Source organism: Accipiter gentilis, chromosome 8 (genome assembly GCF_929443795.1).
Source record: "Accipiter gentilis chromosome 8, bAccGen1.1, whole genome shotgun sequence".
NCBI classification, from domain to species: Eukaryota; Metazoa; Chordata; class Aves; order Accipitriformes; family Accipitridae; genus Astur; species Astur gentilis.
In genome coordinates this window covers 3,794,056-3,812,887 of record NC_064887.1, presented here as the reverse complement: position 1 = coordinate 3,812,887, position 18,832 = coordinate 3,794,056, and the positions used below count along the sequence as shown (strand labels likewise).

The 18,832-nt window shown below is 39.9% G+C and overlaps 1 protein-coding gene across 5 annotated transcripts in view; it reads left to right on the top strand.

The window, feature by feature from the left end:
* Window positions 1-18,832, top strand: part of PATJ (PATJ crumbs cell polarity complex component) — a 156,120-nt gene that overhangs the window by 93,507 nt on the left and 43,781 nt on the right. For all 5 annotated transcript variants that reach the window (XM_049808440.1, XM_049808441.1, XM_049808439.1 and 2 more), the window contains exons 30-31: window positions 8,506-8,597; window positions 18,081-18,153. In XM_049808440.1, coding sequence (XP_049664397.1) covers window positions 8,506-8,597; window positions 18,081-18,153 — 165 coding nt within the window. The remainder of the gene's footprint in view (window positions 1-8,505; window positions 8,598-18,080; window positions 18,154-18,832) is intronic.

The following is an 18,832-nucleotide window of genomic DNA, read 5'->3' as shown; positions in this document are numbered from 1 at the left end:
TAGTGCATATGTGGTTTTACAGGGAAATTCACACCTTACATTAGAAAAAAACCAAAACCCCCTCAAAGTTACCATATGTGTTTTTACAGATGACAGGGATATTCCCCATCCTGAAAATAAATTTCATGCTGTAATCTGTTTTGATCTGTTGTAACTTAAAATACTTATTTTCTCTAGTCGTGTCTGGCACAAGTTCGCCCACAAGGCAAGAGAGCTCGTTAGCAAGTAGAGTATTTTGTCTTCACTTTTTCTCCTATCTCCTTGCTTCACCTTCAGGTTGAAAACGCAGATTTCCTACACTTCATCTGATTTTTGGCTATTGCAAAGTGACACTTTGCTGCAGTACCTGCAGTGGTTCCCCACATCATGATTGCTTCAGCAGTTTAAAAAAATCAGCCATCCCTGGGGATCTTTCCTTTAGAGAGAAGCATTCACTGAAGAGCAGGTGTATGCTGACCTACTGCTCTCCATGGGTGGTGATTTTTTGATCTTTCAGCAACTCTCTGTGCCATTAGAACCACCTATTTTCTCACATTTCTTGACTTGAGAAAGAGCAATTTGACTGCCTGGAGATACCTTGGAAGTACTCAGAATTGTCTAAGCATTTGTCATTGTCTAACAGTTCTGTAATTATGGGGTTTCAATACACATAGTACAAGAAGGACTTGTTTTGCTATAATAATACCACCATCTGAAGTTTATTATTTTCTTTTTAAGTGTGGTAAATGGTATGAAGGTTTATACCATACTGGAGTAGGGTAGGAAAATTACTTTCTCCTTCAAATTTATGTTCATTCTGTCCCTGGCACCAAATTCTAATGGTAAAAAAATTAAAATTGACGAATTTGGGGTGTATACCGGTTGAAAGGACTCATGATACTGTTTTCCTCTGTGCATATCAAAGACCAGGTAGTTCCTGGTAGAGGAAAGGTAGAGCCTTTTGCATCAATACTTTCCCACAAAGAAGGATCCACTGAAGTTTTCTTATATCTCACGAGTTACTCCTTGCAGTGTTTGTTTGATCTAATGTTAAGTATTGCTAGCAGTACTTGAAAGATGCACCACCTGTGATTAATCACATCTATCTCAAGGCCTGGGATTTGCCTGCATGAGCCATGTTATAAGTAGCATTTTCCAAAGCGGTGGTGTTGCCCTACTTCCTCTCCCTGTCAAGTTGGAGATAAAATGATTTTTTTCTTCAGTGGAAGGAAAGTGATGTTCCCCATCTCAAAAATGCTAAACTTCAAATAAACTGAAGTTCAAAGAGACTTTAGTAACTACCTCGCTTGTTTACCTTTGCAATCAAATTAAAGGTGTGTCACCAGTGGGCAGAAGTGCGATTACTTACATGAAAGGATGTGGTGATCTCATTCTGGTCCCCAGTGAGTATGTATCCAGTGTCAAAACATCCTGTATTACAAAGGAATGGGTTGTGCGTTAGGCATGTACAGACGTCTCGTGTTCACACTAGTGGTCAATTATTCACAGCCCTGGTTTTTGTCTTGTAACAGCATTTCAGTGTTATGCAAATAGCATTGAAGTGGAATTAATGGGCATTTACACTGGCAGGTTTTTTCTTAATAACCATTAGGTTCAATAACTATTTCAGTAACCGTTGGGAATCCTCATGCCCAAGAAGTATATGGGTCACTGAGGGAGGAATATCACAGAATGCCTGGGCCTGGAAGGGACCTCTGGCGGTCTTCTGGTCCAACTCCCCTTGCTCAAGCAGGGCCATCTCAAGCCAGGTGCCCAGGACTGTCCAGATGGCTTCTGAATATCTCCAGTATGATTTCATGCTACTTCCATGCCAGTGATGCAGAGGTCAAGTTGGTCAACCGGCTTTGCTTGCTGTGTCTTTTACAACAAAATGCGTTAAAAGAGCATTAATGGCAAATGCAAGTGTTCAGAAGTGAGGAAGTGACAGAATCCAGACTATTTGGGTTTCTCCAGTTGAAGACATAAAATTAAAGACTGTGAGTATCGTTGTTGGTCGCAGAAGCGTTTTATCTCTCCCATGGTATCCTTCCCTCATTCAGAGGCCTGGATGGACAATCTTTACTGATGAAGCAACTTAACTTCTCTTCCTTTGGGTAGTGCTTCACTGCATGTAGGTATTAAATTGCTCTACCTGCAGACTGAGCTGCTGGCCATTGCCCACTGGTCAAATACGTAGTTATTCCATAGGAAAAAAGGTATTGGACTTTGCAACCACTTCATTCGTAAGTATCTGAGGTCATTTTTCCTGGTATTCTCATCTGTTCGTTAGCAAATAGACCACCCTCAACCCTCACCTAACCGCCTATATTTGCATCTGCATCTTTGATCACACATCAGTTTTGAATACTAGAGCGTATCGGCAAGAGAAGGGATTGACATCTTAGGAAGGCTCTAGCATTTCTGCACTGTCCTGGGTTGCCCCAGTGAATCCTGTTGCTTAGTGTTGCTCCACTAAAACAGTGGATGCAACTGCAGTGTGTGCAGATAATTCCCCATGGCTGTTGATGGGGTTAAGGTTAATGGGATGGAGATATAGAGAGAGCTATAGATAGACAGATAGATATTACCTCTTCATTTTTCTTTTGAACTGGCGTTTGATTGGATTCAATTGAAGGATGTGATGTGGCATACTGCCAGACTGCCTCAGCTCCTTATTCATAAAATCTTTTGTCACTGAATTAATGAAATATCATCTCACTTTTAGCTTCTGCAAACAACAGTAGTCTTTGGGGGGCGTGATCCTGGCTCGTTTTCAAAGTCAGTCCAGCCTATACATTGAGTGAAATGCAGGTCACATTAAAAATTGTATGTAATCCTTAGTTTTTTAATACATCTTCTGTGATGTATTTTGGAAGGGTATGTTGCTGAAGAAAACAGCTTTTTGAGGGAGGGGCGTCCTTTCATCCTACTTTCATCCATGGAGGAAAATTACTTGGGTCAGAATTTGGTCCCTGTGCAAAAGAATGTATTTTTTTACATGACACAAGTTCTGCTTTTCAGTTCTTTTTCCAAGCAAAGAAACCATCTGTGGTGCTCCCGCCTTGCACTCTTGCTGGTTTAGTGCAGGTGTCTGCACTGCTTCGTATCTTATTAGTTTGGGCTTAGTCCCGTGGCTGATTGTGCCCAGCATGGCCCGCAGCGCGTTCACATGGTGCTGTACCTGTGCTGTTAAGCCCCGCTGCTCGTGAACTCTGCATGGGTCTGTCCTGTTGGTAGGTTTTATTCACACTGAATAATCCACCCTGTTATTATCATCTCTCCGTAAGAGAGTCGACTGTGTTCTATTAATAAACCAAGCTGTTCAGAGCCCTGTTATGCTAAATTACTGATGTTGGGATTTTCTGCCATCTTCGTGTCGCTGCTTATCTTGCTGAAAATGGGCCAGGAGGTGGAAGGAAACGGCTCGTTTGGATGTTTTGCTCTAGGAGGCCACAGCACTTCTTGAAAGAGTGAAAGCTAGGGTTCATAGTCAAGAATTGCTGGACAAATTTGCCTGGTTTTTATTCTGGACTGTTGCATGAGAGGCAATTTTTTTTTCTTTTTTTCATGCCACTTTTGTCATACTCAAAGCCAGAGGATTTTTGTGCTAAAATGTATTTTTATTGCTATTTTATTTTAAGATTCTTAGATAAATATGTTATGCTGTAATAATATAGCAGATACATCAGTATTTTGCCCACGTAAATGAACTACCCACCCAAGTTCACAATGCCACTTCTGTTTTAGAATGTGGGGGATGGGCATTTTATTCTCAGTTTATTTGTCGTGGGATTGTTATGTTTCTCCTCTGTCAAGACAGTTACTTTGGATGAGGCAAGCGGCACTATCCCTCAAGAGGGACAGTAACTTGAACGTAGAAAGACAGTGAGGTTTTCACCTGAGAAGAGTCATCTTGAATGATTAACTCCGGTGTTTTATTTTTTTTATTCCTATTTAAACACAATAGTCATAGCCTCTGTTCTTCTCAGATTCATTTACTGAAGGTAACGTGGAGGGATAGCATTTGTCTGGTCTTTTTGTGGGAGGATACAAATACTTTTTTTCATGTACTTTGTATACAGGTACCAACTAAGGTTAGTGTCGGGTGGTGATTTTTAAAGCTGCAAGTAAGATAAAGCTGTAACCGGAAAGCGGGTTGTGCACGAGGGCACAGGCAATCTGCGGTTTGCTGTCATCCTGTCTCTTTTTCTGCGCTCTCCAGGTGGGGAACCACAGGGTTCCGCTGCCTGCCACGCCAACGGCAAAGCTGAACTGCAGCGCGGGGCAGGAGATTTTCTGTCTTTGTGGAGGTTATGGTCTGTCGATCACTTTAGATGATGCACTTGTTTGACTGTGTTCCGGGCAAGAAATTTGGTGAGAAAAGAAGAATTCACATTCGAATTGATTATTTTTTGCTTTCCGGTGTTTTCCTCATGCTTTATTATTTGGGGGTTTGGTGTATTTTATGGGGTTTCAGTTTATATAATTTGACTCCTCAAAAAGTTTTTGAAACTTTTCCCATTGTTTCAGAGTCTGGTTGTATCTGGAAATGCTACAGTTCCTGTGGTTTGAAGGAACCTAATGCACTGGTACAGAGAAATAATTATTATATAGAAAGCTGTGCCAGTTCTTTTACTAGCTTTGGGGTATCATTTAACTTGATTTTCATAAAAATCAGATGATACTAATTTTATGGATTTCCATTACTGCCACACAGTAAAAACAGTGCTCTTTTTTAAAAATATATCCATATCAAATGTTTCTCTTCCGCAAATTAAAGTTTGAGAAGCAAACAAAGCTTTAAATTTTTTTCTCTTAAATTAAGAGTTCAGATTTCCGTGAGTTTGTACTTTCTGCTACTTCAGCGTATGAAGCTGTAAAACAAAACTTTGTAGGTGAAGGCAACAGTACATTTGGGATATGTGATAAAATCTGCCATAAAGCAGTGTAGGTTTATATTAAAGATTGAACTTAAGTGTGGTGACCTGACCTCATACATGTAGCATGTTTTTGTTTTTATCTTTCTCTGTTCTCTGCTGTCTTTCCAAGAAGTTATGTAAAGAGACATTTAAAGAAGAGTTGAGGTTGATTTAGATCAGTTTATTTCTTTTGCTTAGTCAAAGCTTTGTTTTTCTTTTCTAATCTCTAATGAAAAAAATAAAGCACATATTCATAGGCTATGACTCCCAGAGTACTATTTGGTTATCTGACGTGTTACTTTATTTAATTTGAAAGATTTAAAATAGCATTGCTTATGAAATCCTAGATGTTTTCTTTTTTCTTTTTTTTAATTTAAGTAGGCTTTTGTGCTTTGCTCGTCACTGTGGTATCCGAAGCTAACGGAACATTAATTTACTTTGCAAAAGAAAGTGACCTTTTTAAAAAAAAAAAAAAAGAAAAATTAATACTGGCTGTAATAACTATGTGGGACAGTCCAAAACCTTGTGGAGATATATTACTTTGATTATCCTTTCATTTTGGTGTAATTAAATAATTATAACTTACAGACCCAGCTCACAGCTAATTAAATTTTGGACTATTTGATACATCTAGTGAATAGGAATAATTTAGCCAGAGTAAAAACTATAAATTTTAATCTAAGAAGTCTGCTGTTTAGAAAAATTGGTAGTAATTTAACTAAATCCAAACAATTTGTAAAGCATACAGGATTCCCAGTGAATAATTTATTTCTGAACTTAGAGAAATTAAGTCAACAAACTTGCTGGAAGTTTCAAGGCTAGCTTGAAGCCAGAATGCAACTGAGCGTTAATTTTTGCCGCTGGTTTTAGAATTTATCTTTCAGTAACAAAGCGTGGCCTAGGATATTGCTTCTCGCCCTACATTTGCAACCATGGCAGTTGCAGACAGCACCATATTAAACCCTTACACATGTTGGCGTGATGCTATTTCCTCACCGCTGATCGTTTCATGCCAGCTCAGACTCTTGCAGACCTTCCTTGGGTCTCTCTTTGTACAGTGAGCAACTTGGCAGGTAAATGGTTTGCATTTCAATCTTAATGAATAATCAAGCGTTAGAGGTTTTATTCTTGTCCTTGCATTGTCCTTGTTTGACTGATGAACTTGCATGTTGTTTGGACCCATGGAAAATAAGATGGGAGTAGTGTGAAGTTGCCAATATGACTGAATAGGCTGTATGGTGCAAGGCTAAGACTTGGCCGGTTGTTTCTTGTTTGAATGAAAAAGTCTTCTAGGAATACAAAACCAAAATCCAATACAAACATTTTGAGTAACAAAAAGCCCTTCTGTGATTACTGGTAAATTGTTCCTGGGCTCTAGTATCATTATTGTTTTAAACAGCATTGGTATATCAAATGTGAATGTAAATATTACGTTGTAAATTAAGAGTGGGAGGAAAAAATCGCAGTATTGAAACGAAGCTGGCTGCTCACTTTGGAAGGGTGTATGAGCACTCCAGCCCCAAAGAGGTGCATTAATCTAATCAAGATGCTTGGAGTGAGAATTTTGACAGAGTTAAATAACAAATTATTCTGCACACTTGGAATCCTCTGATGCTTAGGCAGCAAGACACGAGACGAGCTGAACCATGAACCTGAACTAACATCATGGCTCCAAATACTGTTAATTTCAATTTTTTTTCCTTCATCTTTAAAGTTTTTGCCTTCTTTTTTGGACAAAATACAAGATGTTAAATGTAGCTTTGAATTAGTTTCCATGTTTATGTTTACAGGTATTCAGGGGTAGGTAAATAATTGTTCTTCCACAGATCGTTGTTATCTTGATGCTTATTCCAGTCTAAATTGTCGAAGTTGAAGGAAGACAGCTCTGGTAGTCCTGTTCCCTGCTGTCAGGGGAGGACGCTTTCCTTCACCACCTTGCCGAGTGTTCGCTTCAGCTTAGTTGTAAATCTGAAAATCTTTAGGGTACAACTAAGAAACTGCTCAAGGGTTTTGTTAATCTTCTTGACATAGTGGGGTTTGTCCCATCATACTCAGCTCAGCTTTTACTTCCTTAAATTTATTGCGGTATTCGTGTCTACCCTATGTTCTGCATATGATCTTCATGACTGCAGTTTGTGCAATGCCTGAGCTGAAAGGCGAGCATCCTCTTAGGATACCTCTGAGGTGGGAGGCATTGACGAAGGAGAGCTGAAGCCCAAGAAACCCAGGTCATTTTGGGTAGACTGAGGTGGAGCAAGGTGTTAAACACAAGCCCTGTGCCTCTGAAATGAATGAAATGCTTTAAATATTCCATTTTTACACTGCAGGTTATTTTTGTAGTATGATACTAAGCATGCTTTTGGTTGGCTTGGAAGTAACTACTATATTCATCTCAGAGATGCTGTTGTGCTTGTTGAAGTCCCACTTGCTGAGCATGGCACTGGGAGACAGTAAGCATCTTATTTGCCTCGAACTGGGAAAAGACTTCTAGTTCCTACAGAATGAAAAGTCCTGAAACACAATCTGTATCAAAGCCAAGCTATTTCCCTCTGAAAACTGCAGCATTTGCTTGCACACAGCAAAAGTGTCCAACATAGTGCTTGGTGTCTGTTGCTGTGCTTAAGTGTTTGATCCATCACAGCAAAAGTGATGTGGCATGTCCTTAAATTGTCCTTTTTCTCCATGGGTATCAGTTCTGTTTCTTTCAGTGGAACTGAGGAGTCAGCACAACCTTAACAGCAAGTGTTCCTAAACTGCCAGTTGTCTGTACGCAAGGTATAGGAGTGTCCGTCTCAAAATCTGTGCTGTTGTCCTATCTATATGATTCTTCTCAGGTCAAGCTGTTTTCCAAAAATCTGGGAACAATACTTAAAATCCATTCTATGGATCTGTGAAAAAAAGTAAAAATATTTTTCTCATTTGTGGCTTACTAGTAAGACTATAAATTAGCTCTGCATTGGTTCCTGTTTTGTATTGGTCTAGAATAAAACTTGGAATGTCTTGCTATTAATACAGTATTTTTTTCTTTGATAAATTGGGGTCTAAGATGTTGAAAATGTAGTATTTTAAAATCCGTTCTAAGGCTGCAATTCTGTGGTCCGTCATGGAATCGGTATGAGAAGGAGGATGTTCTTAAAATCAAATAAGGATTTTTCCTTCCAAAAGGCATGATAAGAAAGCTGATGAGAAATGGTTAAAGTGTTGCTGCTGAGTTGCGGACTACTCACCATCCTCATCCAGTAGTTGGCTGAGGGAAGGAGCGGCAGCCTTGGGCAGTCCAAGGCCAAGCTGAGCAGTGCCCGTCTCCTCCGATGCGCTTATTATGTGATGTCTTTCTGCAGCACAGCTGTGCCTGAAAGAGGCTTTTAGTGCCTCAGCCCTGGTATTTCTGCCTCTACAGCCCTGGACAGAGAGGTATATCTATCAGTGCAACGTTGGTATTCCTGTCTGCAAGAACCTCAACAGTTAGGCGATTTATATTTTGCGGACCGCATTTTCTTTAAGTCTTATCTCTTTATTCCACGATAGATTTGGAAGTCTTGGTGGTATAAATTAAAACAATGCATAGCTGTCCACTTACATGAACATCTTCATTTTCTTTTAACAGATAAACAATCAGATACTATATGGAAGAAGTCATCAGAATGCTTCTGCAATCATTAAGACTGCCCCATCAAAGGTCAAGCTCGTTTTCATACGGTAAGAACAGTTCTCATCAAAACATTTGTTTGCACTTTAGCCTATTACATTACACGTTTACATATTTATCGTGTTTTGAAAATGCTGAATTTGCTTAGTTCTCTTTGAAGTGAAATAAACCTTTTCCTTGACTATTCGCAGAACAGTTGAAGAGTTCTCCTTAATGATGTAAAAAAAAAAAAAAAAAAAAAAAAATCTAATGTAATTGAATGCCTGTTTTAGGTGTGTCTGCTGAAGACTTGAGCCGTCTGTCCCTCTTGGGCTTGAGAGTGCCCTGATAAGAGCTGCTTCTCACTGAAGTGCTTTAGGTTGGTTCTGCCAGCACAAAGACGGGGCGGGCAGCTTGCTTCACCCAGACTGCCAGCAGGGAGTGAAAATGGTGCAGAGACTTGGGGCTGGAGAGGGAGCTGCTGTGAGAGGAGCAGACAGGCAAGTGTGGGTGGAGTACATGGAGCAAGGGCAGCAAAAGAGGATTTAAAAAGTGAACGAGGGCTTATTTGTACAGCAGGGGAGCTTGACTTTGACAAGGAGCACTGGAATGGCTTCTGTAGGAGGCAATATGATAAAACAACCTTTCATCTGCATATGAATTACATCTGGGCATCTTTTCTTTTACTCCAAGCGTGAAAATTTTTTCTCTTTGTATGTGAACTAAGGACACATCCATGTGTTCACTCGGTAGTTCAGGAAGTGTTACTCTTATGACCCTGGGCAGGAGGTCTGAGAAGAAGCTGCCTCTTTCCCAGAACTCGTATATGCTTTAATATATTGGAATTTCATAAATGCATCTATTCCAGCCATGACTTTCGTTGGGCACTTATCCCTATGCCGTTTTACAACGTGGTCTTCCCACCAACGTATACATCATACTTGAAATTGTGTTATATTCTTCGCTCATACACAGCTTACCTGTAAGCAATGTAATAATCTGTGGATGAATGCATATAAATGTGTACATTTACTCGCACGGCTCTGTCTGGTACAGCATACACAGAAATGATGGAAGAGCAGCATTAGTGCAGTGAAGAATGAGTTGCTATACTTGGCAGCACAGAGGATCTGGAGGAGATTAATGATCTTGCCTGCAGCTCCCGTGTTACTTTCCCCAGCTATTGAAAATTAAACGTCATGTACAACAACTCACTCACCATTACTTAATTGCATGTGGAAAATGTGTCTGGTTGGAAGCTCCAGAGGCAGAACCACAACTTATGAAACCAAAACCCAGGGCTGGGTTTAGTGCTGTCAGGCAGCACGGAGAGCATGAGCTTCTTGCGACCTGTCTTGCCGCCCTGAGCACCGCAGCTGGCTCGGAGCGCTTCGCTCCGCAGAGCCGCAGCAAAGGCTGCGTGTTGGCTCCAGTCGCCCACGGATTGGAAATCCTCGGTGCATGTTTTGTATCGTGTTTAAGACGTAAAGGCCGTGTAAGTTCTTAGCCGTAATTCCCCTTCTCAGATTGTCTGCGTAGAAGTGGATTTCAAGGCAAACAGTTGTCTTAATGATCTTAATCAATAGATATTGGAAATACCATTGGATAATTCTCGTTTCTGTCTCTAGAGTTTAAATTTTTTTTAAAAAAAAAAGGTTTCTATTTTTAAATGCTGCTGCTGAGGTTGTAAACTTTTATCTTCACACTTCCCAAGAGCACGCATCTTGCCACTGCTCTCTGCCTTGTCTTAGAGAGTACACTGAGAACTGATGGGTCTGCTTGCTTGAGCTGAGCAGCCATTCAAACAGCGATGAAAAGAAATTCTTCCACTGAGAGAATGACATTAGTAACTACAGCACTGGCTCTAATGCGGGAGAAAACTAATGACTCCTTTTTTTGGGTGTATTGTCAACTACTCATAGTAAGAGGGGTGTTTCTAAATTTGGGCGAAGCCAAATTAGACTGTCTCTCTTAAAGGTGAATTTTAAGGAGAAACGAGAATTATTTTCTTTTCTCATGCAAACTGTATTCCATGAGCCCGTTCTATCTTGGTGCTTCCCATTCCTACACCTTAGACCACAAAACCAGTGGATGTGATTGACTGAAAACACGAACCAAAAGACTGTGCTGGTCCCAGAAGTCTTGTCCATGGTGCAGTTTGTTTCTTCTTGCTTTATCAATTTATTTAAAAACTATAATATAAAATGAGGGTATTGAAATGCCACTACTTAAAGAATTGTGGTGCCAGCTGTAGTAACTAAGAGCAGCAATAGACATCTTGAATCTCCATCCATCTCTTGTACGTGCATGTGCAATAGCTTTTCCAGCTGAGAACAAAGCGCTGAGTGTAGCAGACTCAGCTCTTCTGGTAGGTTTGCTGCTTGGCTGATTTCAGATGTATTCCTCTGGGCTCTAATGATGTGGAAAGAGCAGGATACCGTTACATTTGTTATGCTTTGAAAATGAGGAGGAGCCAGCTGCAACAGAAATACTACTTTCCTCCTCCTGAGCGCTGTTACCGGTGCAACTTCTTTTAAAGGTAGAAGGCGCGTAGCATAACATAGCCAAACACATTCTGCAGCACACAGTAAGAGGAGGCCACAGCTCGCTGCAGCAAAATAACATGTGCTGCAGGAGTTATGGGAGAAATTGATTTGGTCTTCATGTACATGAAGTTATTCATGTTCTAATTTCACCAGTGAAAGGCCTGAGTAAGTTATAGTTTTCCAGAAACATGTCATTTTGCAGCCTAAAAAGTTCCTGCATGCCTGACTGAGCTGACATGGGACATAAAATCAAAACTGGCGGAACTCTTGGGCTATTACCAAAAAGTGCCTGCTTTGATATGCCGAGGCCTTCTTTTCCTCAGATGAAGGATGCTCAGCGATAAGCATGCTGCTTTTCACTTTGAAGCAGGAAACAGCATCAAGGTTTTCCTATTTCTGGTGTTTTGGTTCATGTGCAGGGCAGGGGGATGTTTCCATAAACTCTTTAATCAGTTACGAAAGAAACCCAGAAATTCCTGGGCACAGAAAAGCCTTTTTGTGAGAACTGTAATAACGATTATTAAATAACTTGGACTTTGTTGCACCCAAATTTATTTTTTCTAGGAAAAAATAAAGAATAGAAGGTGTCCTCAGCCTTTTTAACTTTTTACTAAAATCCTAACTTGCCGTCTGTGCTATAAAAATCTGTTCACACTTTTTTTTATAGCCAGGTAGTGTTACAATTGCATTCCCACCCTTTCCTGAAATTTTTGCTGATGAGACATAGTGCAGTAAGTGTTGTGAGAATCATAGACATCCCCGTATATTTGAAGGCTTCTCGCTCTGGTTTATGAGCATCTTTTCCTCAATTAAGTTGACGATGATTATTTAAAACAGTTGATTTTGGCCAGATTCCAAAATACAGGTCTTAACACAGCACTGTTTCCCAGTGGTCTCATTAATTACATGAGCTTGTAATAGCATCTAAAAGATTTGCAGTTATAGTGTCTTTTTTTTTTTTCTTTTTCAGATTCAGTGCATCTTGTGCTTTGTAGCCTTCTACAGTAACAAAATTGAAGGCATTTAACCTGCTCACCCAGTTTATCAAACAAACAAACCAATTGCCTAGGCACGGCAAGATTTTCCTGAGATGAAATGGCTCATTCCAAGTGCTTCCTTTGATTAGTGTCCGGTTACGTTTTATCTGACCTCAAAGTCTTAGAGCTGCTGCATTAACTTCCAAGCTCCTTTGGCAAATATGGGTTGTCTTTTTGATTTCTGAATATCAGAAATAAATCATAATTTGACAGCAGCTTTCCGAGGTGTATAAAGGAGTCTTTCTATGGAAGCACTAATGGAAGTTAGTGGCAATAGGGCATGTAAAGGTCTTAGTTGCCTTTTGAAAGTCTTCGTCCGAGACTCCAAACAACAGAAAGTAGCCAGGTAATAATGAGAGAAAGGGACTTGCCTCATGTAGGAGACTCTGTGCCCTCGTTCCCAAAATAGAATGGGTTTTGTATCCGTTGTGGTTTTTGTTCATGCATTATAAGTCCATCCTTTTAAGATGCATAATAAAACAATATAATTAGACTTTACATCTGTAGTAGGAAATCCAGTTTATATCAGAATGCTCTTTTACAGTGAGAATTTTATGATTCAGCAAATTCAGAGTTTTTTCCATGCTCAATTAACTGCCTTTAATCTGTTTTGGTGCTTCAGTGTTGGTATAATAAGCAGATCAAATATAGTTTGAGTGCTTGAATCAAAGTGAATGCCACTGATTTCAAAACATCATCCCATTGTGTTCAGTTCTGTGATTAATTCTTTGGTATACCTTCATTCCTTAAAAGAAAATTGTCCTGTGCTGTGATGAAACATGAGAAATGCTTTAAGAGTAAAGTACTGTAGGATTTTGCTTATTTAAATGCCATCTGTTAGCTGTCCAGAGTCGTCCTCCCACACTGCAGTCATTCGTTCTGTTATCATTGCTTTCTGGTGACGGGATTGTAGCTTCTCAGTGAAGCTCACAAGTCTCTGTCACCTAACCCCTCCTTCTGTTTCTAGGTGTAATTGTAAAGACTGATCTCTTGTTATTTATGGTGATGTGCAAAGGAGAGAGGTCCTTATACTCTGAGGACTGGCAAAGCGATGGCAGTGGCTGGATCGGCCAGTTCTCGGTGATGTTTAACATTCTCCATTGCTGTGACTTTTTCTGCTCTTCTTTTAGAGCCTCTATACATAACATTGTGTGTTATATGCCAAAGTCTCAAATACTGTCGTGCTTTAGAAATGATTTTTGCTTTAAGTTTGTTCTAACTTACATAATTGGTCATATTTTAATAGTATAAACTCTGTTTTTACTTGCTTTGATTGTTTAGTTTCTTTCATGTGGGAAAGCTTTAAAAATAAGCTCTTGCCAGACACTGTGTGTGCAAGTTTGAACTTTTCCTGTTTTCTTCAGAGCTGTTTCCTCCTTGCTGTCATACACATGTGGGAACAAGTGCAAGGTTGAGGAAGTTAAGTAATTTGGGCTCTTTCAAACCTTTGATGACCTAAGCTGCAGTTTATATGAACATTAGTTGTTCATTTAAAATATTTGTATGCGTTTGGCTCTCACATGGTTAGGAGTGGATGGAGGGGAAAGGGAGAACAAGACTGTTCTTGCTGTTAGTAGGAGAGATTTTTCAAGAAGATGCACAATACAAAAGTCTTGCCTTGACCCAGCTGATGGAAAAATCCCAAGTGCCTTTTCAGTCTGCAACTTTCCAGCAGCTCCCCTTTTCCGAAGGAACTTCTAGAGAGAAAACAAAGATGAGAAAATACGAGATCCTGGCCTGATTTTTTTAACAAGCAGGATGTGGACAATATAAATTTTCAATAATCTGCAGGACTTTATGCCCTGGTGTCACAAGCAGTGGGAGTCCTAAGGGTTACTGGGCAAACGTTGTTCCTTCACTTGGTCTGCAGATCTGTTCCAACTAAGATGTCACACAACTGCATACAAGCAATTCAGTTTTTCTCCTGATTCTCGGTGTACTTTGTATTCCCCAAAAGCGTCCACAACCCCTTACAAAGCTGTTGTCAAATGATCTTGTAGTGTTGATGAACTGTGTAGTTGCAGATAGTTTGACAGGAGGTTCATCTCCCTTAGTTTAGACATCTAGAAGTCATCTGGACTTCTGTGATTAGTGAACAGTTGTCAGGAACCTCCAGAGAGCAATTCAGTTCATCCTGTCCTAAATTAGGTCATTTAAGTGCTGGGATGAATTGCCCTTCTGAGTGGATCTGGTTTGGGATTTGTCTTGATTTTGCACTGATCATAGAAGAAGTCTGAACGCTATCTTAGACAAGAAGCTCTGCTTTAGGCAGGTAATGAATCTCATTGGCATACTCAAGAAGGTTTTTCTTAGTGTTTCATGACAGTGAGCTTATACCGTTGCAAACCTGAGAGGCAGAAGAGTAAGTAAAATGGAAAATGTCCTCAAAAGGAGGCAGGGAACCTGAATTCAAGAATCACAAGTCTGAGGTTGATGAGGAAGTGAAAAAAAACCACCCTGAATTTGGCTGAGGCTGTGACTTCTGGTTATCGTCTCTAGAGAGATAACTTTCTGAATGCTTCATAGACCATTCCAGCCGTGTGTGACATTCCTCCGATGTGCCAGAGACAGCTTTCTGATAAGTGCAGCACAGCATTGCAGGGCAGCCTAGCTGAAGCCTTATAGCAGACAACTTTAACTTCCCTTCAGGCTTACTTTCTGCAGCATGGAATGAGTAATCCCTTTAGATTTATATTTGCATATTGCTCTCTTCAGGCTTCTTTTGTGCCAAGTGTTATGGTAGTTAATTATTAGTCAATAATAACTGTATTTGTCTCTGCTTAAGCGGCACATGTTCCCCTTCATCGGAGGTGCAGTTGCTAGGTAGAGTAAAGCATCAGAACTTCTTCTCTCTGGTCAGCGAGAAACGACGGGGAATGTCCAGGGGCCCTATTTAGACTGGAAAGGAAGTAAAATGTAGTAAAGTATGGCAGTCTAATCAAATAAATCTGAAAGGGTATGAGCTTTTCTAAAGTTTGAAGAGTCTTTGCCACTTATATATTGCTTTGATCTTGCTTCCCGCGACATTTGCAGTGAGGAGAGCTTCTTGTTCTTCAATATGGAGCCATCGGTAGGGATGTTGGTACAAGCAATAGGCACTGTTAACCTCCAAGCAGATCTAATTCCCATTTTCACTGAGAAACTCATCCTGAGAGGTTAGAAGCAATAAAAGTATTTGTGGGAGGAGTGATGAATTCCTTCCCTGTTCAGTTTATATGTAACTGATGAAATATAAACAGTTCTCTAGAGCACAGCTCAGCAAGGAGGCGGGCTGCTGTCCCAGCGTCTTATACAAACCAGCACAAGAGCTGGAACAAGAGCGGTGGATGTTTATCATTTTTTGGAGATACGGAGGGGGAGCGTCTGAGCTTCCCTGCTGTATGAATTGCATTGTGTGTTGCTTTGACCCTGAGAGTATGAAGCTGTGTCTTGACTGTGAAGGGTTTAGACATCTTAACCTCAAGCAATGCTGAGCACTGGTAACTGAGAACAGCTTTCTCGGAGGTGGTTTTGTAGCAACTATTGGCAAATACATCGAATGCTCATTTGCAGTCACTGGAGTTTGAATATTTTGTTCAGACTTCTAAGCTGTCTGCTCCTGCATCAAAAGAAAATGATTGCTCCCTTTAGTTGTAAATAAATTCATGTTTTCGTTGAGGACACTTAGGGAAGTGGAGAGCAGAAAGAGCAATTTATTATTAGATCTGTCACTTTAAAATATGTTCCCACTTTGATTCTGCTTTGAAGCATTCTCCTTTGAAGCAGCATTAAAGTATTTAAATATGTACGAGTCCTAGCAAGGGGAGATTACAAGTTGTGACACTTCGTAACCTTGGGTTTTTTATTTTTTGCATTTTTTTTCCAGGGAATTGCTGTAAGTGGTTTTTTATTGCTTGGAATTAAAATGGCCATCCATTTAAAATTGCGTAAAGACTTTTGCCCAGCGGTTGGGAAAAAAAACCATGTTGTTGTGTGTATGTATGAAGTAGAAACTAGTTTGTATAATTAACTACACCCCACTTTGTCATGCAGATCACAAAGCTTCTGTCTAGCAATTTTTAGAACATTTCTTACAAAGGTTTATACATACTGTGTTATTTTCAAGTTTGCTCCTAACTGCAAGGTATGCAGCATGCATTGTAAGCTACAGGAGCGTTGTTCGTTTTCGTGCTGTTTGTGCTTCACATAAACTATTGTCAGAAAACCCTCTACAGTCAAGTAAAAATTGCTGGGTCTCTTAGACAGACACCTAACATTTGCTGATTTATTCTTATAGGTTAGAAAAGCAATATAATTAGATCGATGTCTCATGAAGATAGGAGGAAAAATGTTCTTGCCTAATATGCCTTACGGGGTAAAATGCACTGGGAAGTTGTGAAACGCTTATGAAATTCATGGGCTTGATTCTGTGCATTCCTTGGATTTCTCTCTTGGCCCTGTGCACGCGTGTTTCTGCATCATGGGCCACTCTGGTTCTGATCTTAGCGTGGTTTCTGACTCTCGCAAGGCTTTGAGCAGGGCCAAGAGGAGAGGCTGGGAGCGAGTACAAAAATGAGCAGCACAGAACCAATTCCTTTGAATTGTATGGCTGTTTGGTTGAAGATAAGTAAATGAATTCACCAACCTTTGCCTGCAGGATTTATCATTTCAAATGCCTGTGACTGAATTTCCCATATGCTGCTCTGCTGCGAGCTATTGATTTACAGCGTTGTCTTTCAGTGACCAGAACATGCTAGCTTCATGTGTTTAACTCTTGAGGGATAAAATGAGACTTTTTTCTTTCAGGCACTTCTGTAAAATGTTTTTAAACACATACTAATATTTTATTCTAGAGATTAAAGAGGAAAAAACTCTGCTTGTGTTACAGTAACCTGGAAGGTAGTAGATAGGACCAGAAATCAAACGCAGAACACACGCTGCATGAGAAGCCATGTCCTGTCATCTCAAGACCTGTATCTGCAAAGCAGCAGTGTTACTGATACCTCCTCTGTCATGTTTGGTGAGCAGAGGCTGTGTGATAGTACTGAATCTTCAGCAAAATGGGGTTTGCATCATGTTCCTGGCTTCTGTGTTCTGTAAGAGTTGTTCACCCCCAAAATAAAGAGGTGCATTAGTACAGGTTTTGAAGCAAAATTTTGAGTCTTTCTTTCATATGCCTCAGATTTGCCTTAAACAATATCACTGAGGTCGTATTTTACTTGGTTCGGTTTTACAGGGGCCAAAAAAGTGCAGAGCTAATTCCACAAGCCAAATAATTTTAAATGGCAGTCGAGGAAAAACATTAGCAAGGCAGAATGCTATTTAATAAAGAAAAAAAGGCTTTTGAAAGTTACAAAGTAATCAGATGTCAACTTAGGAATGCTTTTTGAAGAGGATAGAGGAAAAGATGCCATACACAATAAGTATCTTTGAAAAATAGTGCACTTTATATGTAGGGGGAATCAATGTTCGTCTGTTTTCTTCTTCCTGCATTTTATAAAAATTCTTCCAAGTTTTTACATTGAATCTTTTAGAAAAGACCGCTGCAAATATGAACAAAAAAGAAAAAGCAATCTGTTCTAGTAAAACAGGTGTTATATTTCAGTAATATGAATGTTACACTATAAACACGCAGTTTACAAATGTAGACGCTACTAGAAGAGGCTAATGAAGTATTAGCACATCTATTGATGTGTAGGGACCATAACTCCAATTTCATCCTCTGATAATCCGCACAAAATTAGGTTTCCAAAGAATGCGATGTCAGTATGTCCGAAATGAAACTACTGTGGTCCCAAGAAGGGATGTAATCTGTTTGCTAGCGAAGAACAAAAGCAAAAATGAAGTGCTTTTCTAAGCTGTAACTTCTGGTAAGAAACAGTTACTTTTTATGCTAGTAAGAGTATTTTCTTAATGGACAAAACCAACTCAAAAGAGAATTTTGGCCATTACGGTTTAGTGTGTAATATGTTGTTGCTTGTTTGTTTTACAGAAGTGAAGATGCAGTCAATCAGATGGCTGTTACTCCTTTCCCATTACCTTCCAGCTCCCACTCTTCTATTGAGGTAAGGTTTATGGATTTTTTTTTTTTAATTAGGGATTACTAAATTAGATAGCTCAATCATAATTAGCAGTTCATTATAAATTCGAGCACCTTGTCTAATTAAACCCTGAATCATAAAATGCATTGGGTAGGAACATGACCTAATAGGCATATTTTTCTGTCTCTTCTTTATTGATCTCATCATTACGGAAAGGGCTGGCAAGGCATTAACCACAGGTATTAAACAGGTTATTGCTGTACAGGAGGAAGAAAAGTCTCCAAATGAAAGCTTTTCCGTCTCCTATCCTGCTCCTTTTTCAGCTGGTTAGAGTAGTCATGGTGAGGATCTTTTGCCTGGAAGATGCATATACTCCTACAGAAGGGAAGCAAGCATTTTTCAGGGAAGAGTTTCTCCCTTCTAAGTTCCTTTTCCCCTAGAATACCCTACTGTCAGTATCTCTAAAAATGAAGTAGGGATGACCAGCAACTAGCTAGAGTAAAAGAGGTCACTGTGTACACGTTTTGTATTACAAGAGCCCCTTGAGACAATCCCAGCCTAACTGAGAGTCCTGGTCCACCACTTTGTCCTGCGCCCCAGCATCGGACTCTCTCATTCCTGCTCATTTTCTTCTGGTAGGAGCAGACAAGGGCTGTTTAAGCAGTGAGCTCTAGTGTACACAGTGTCGTAGCATACAATCTTC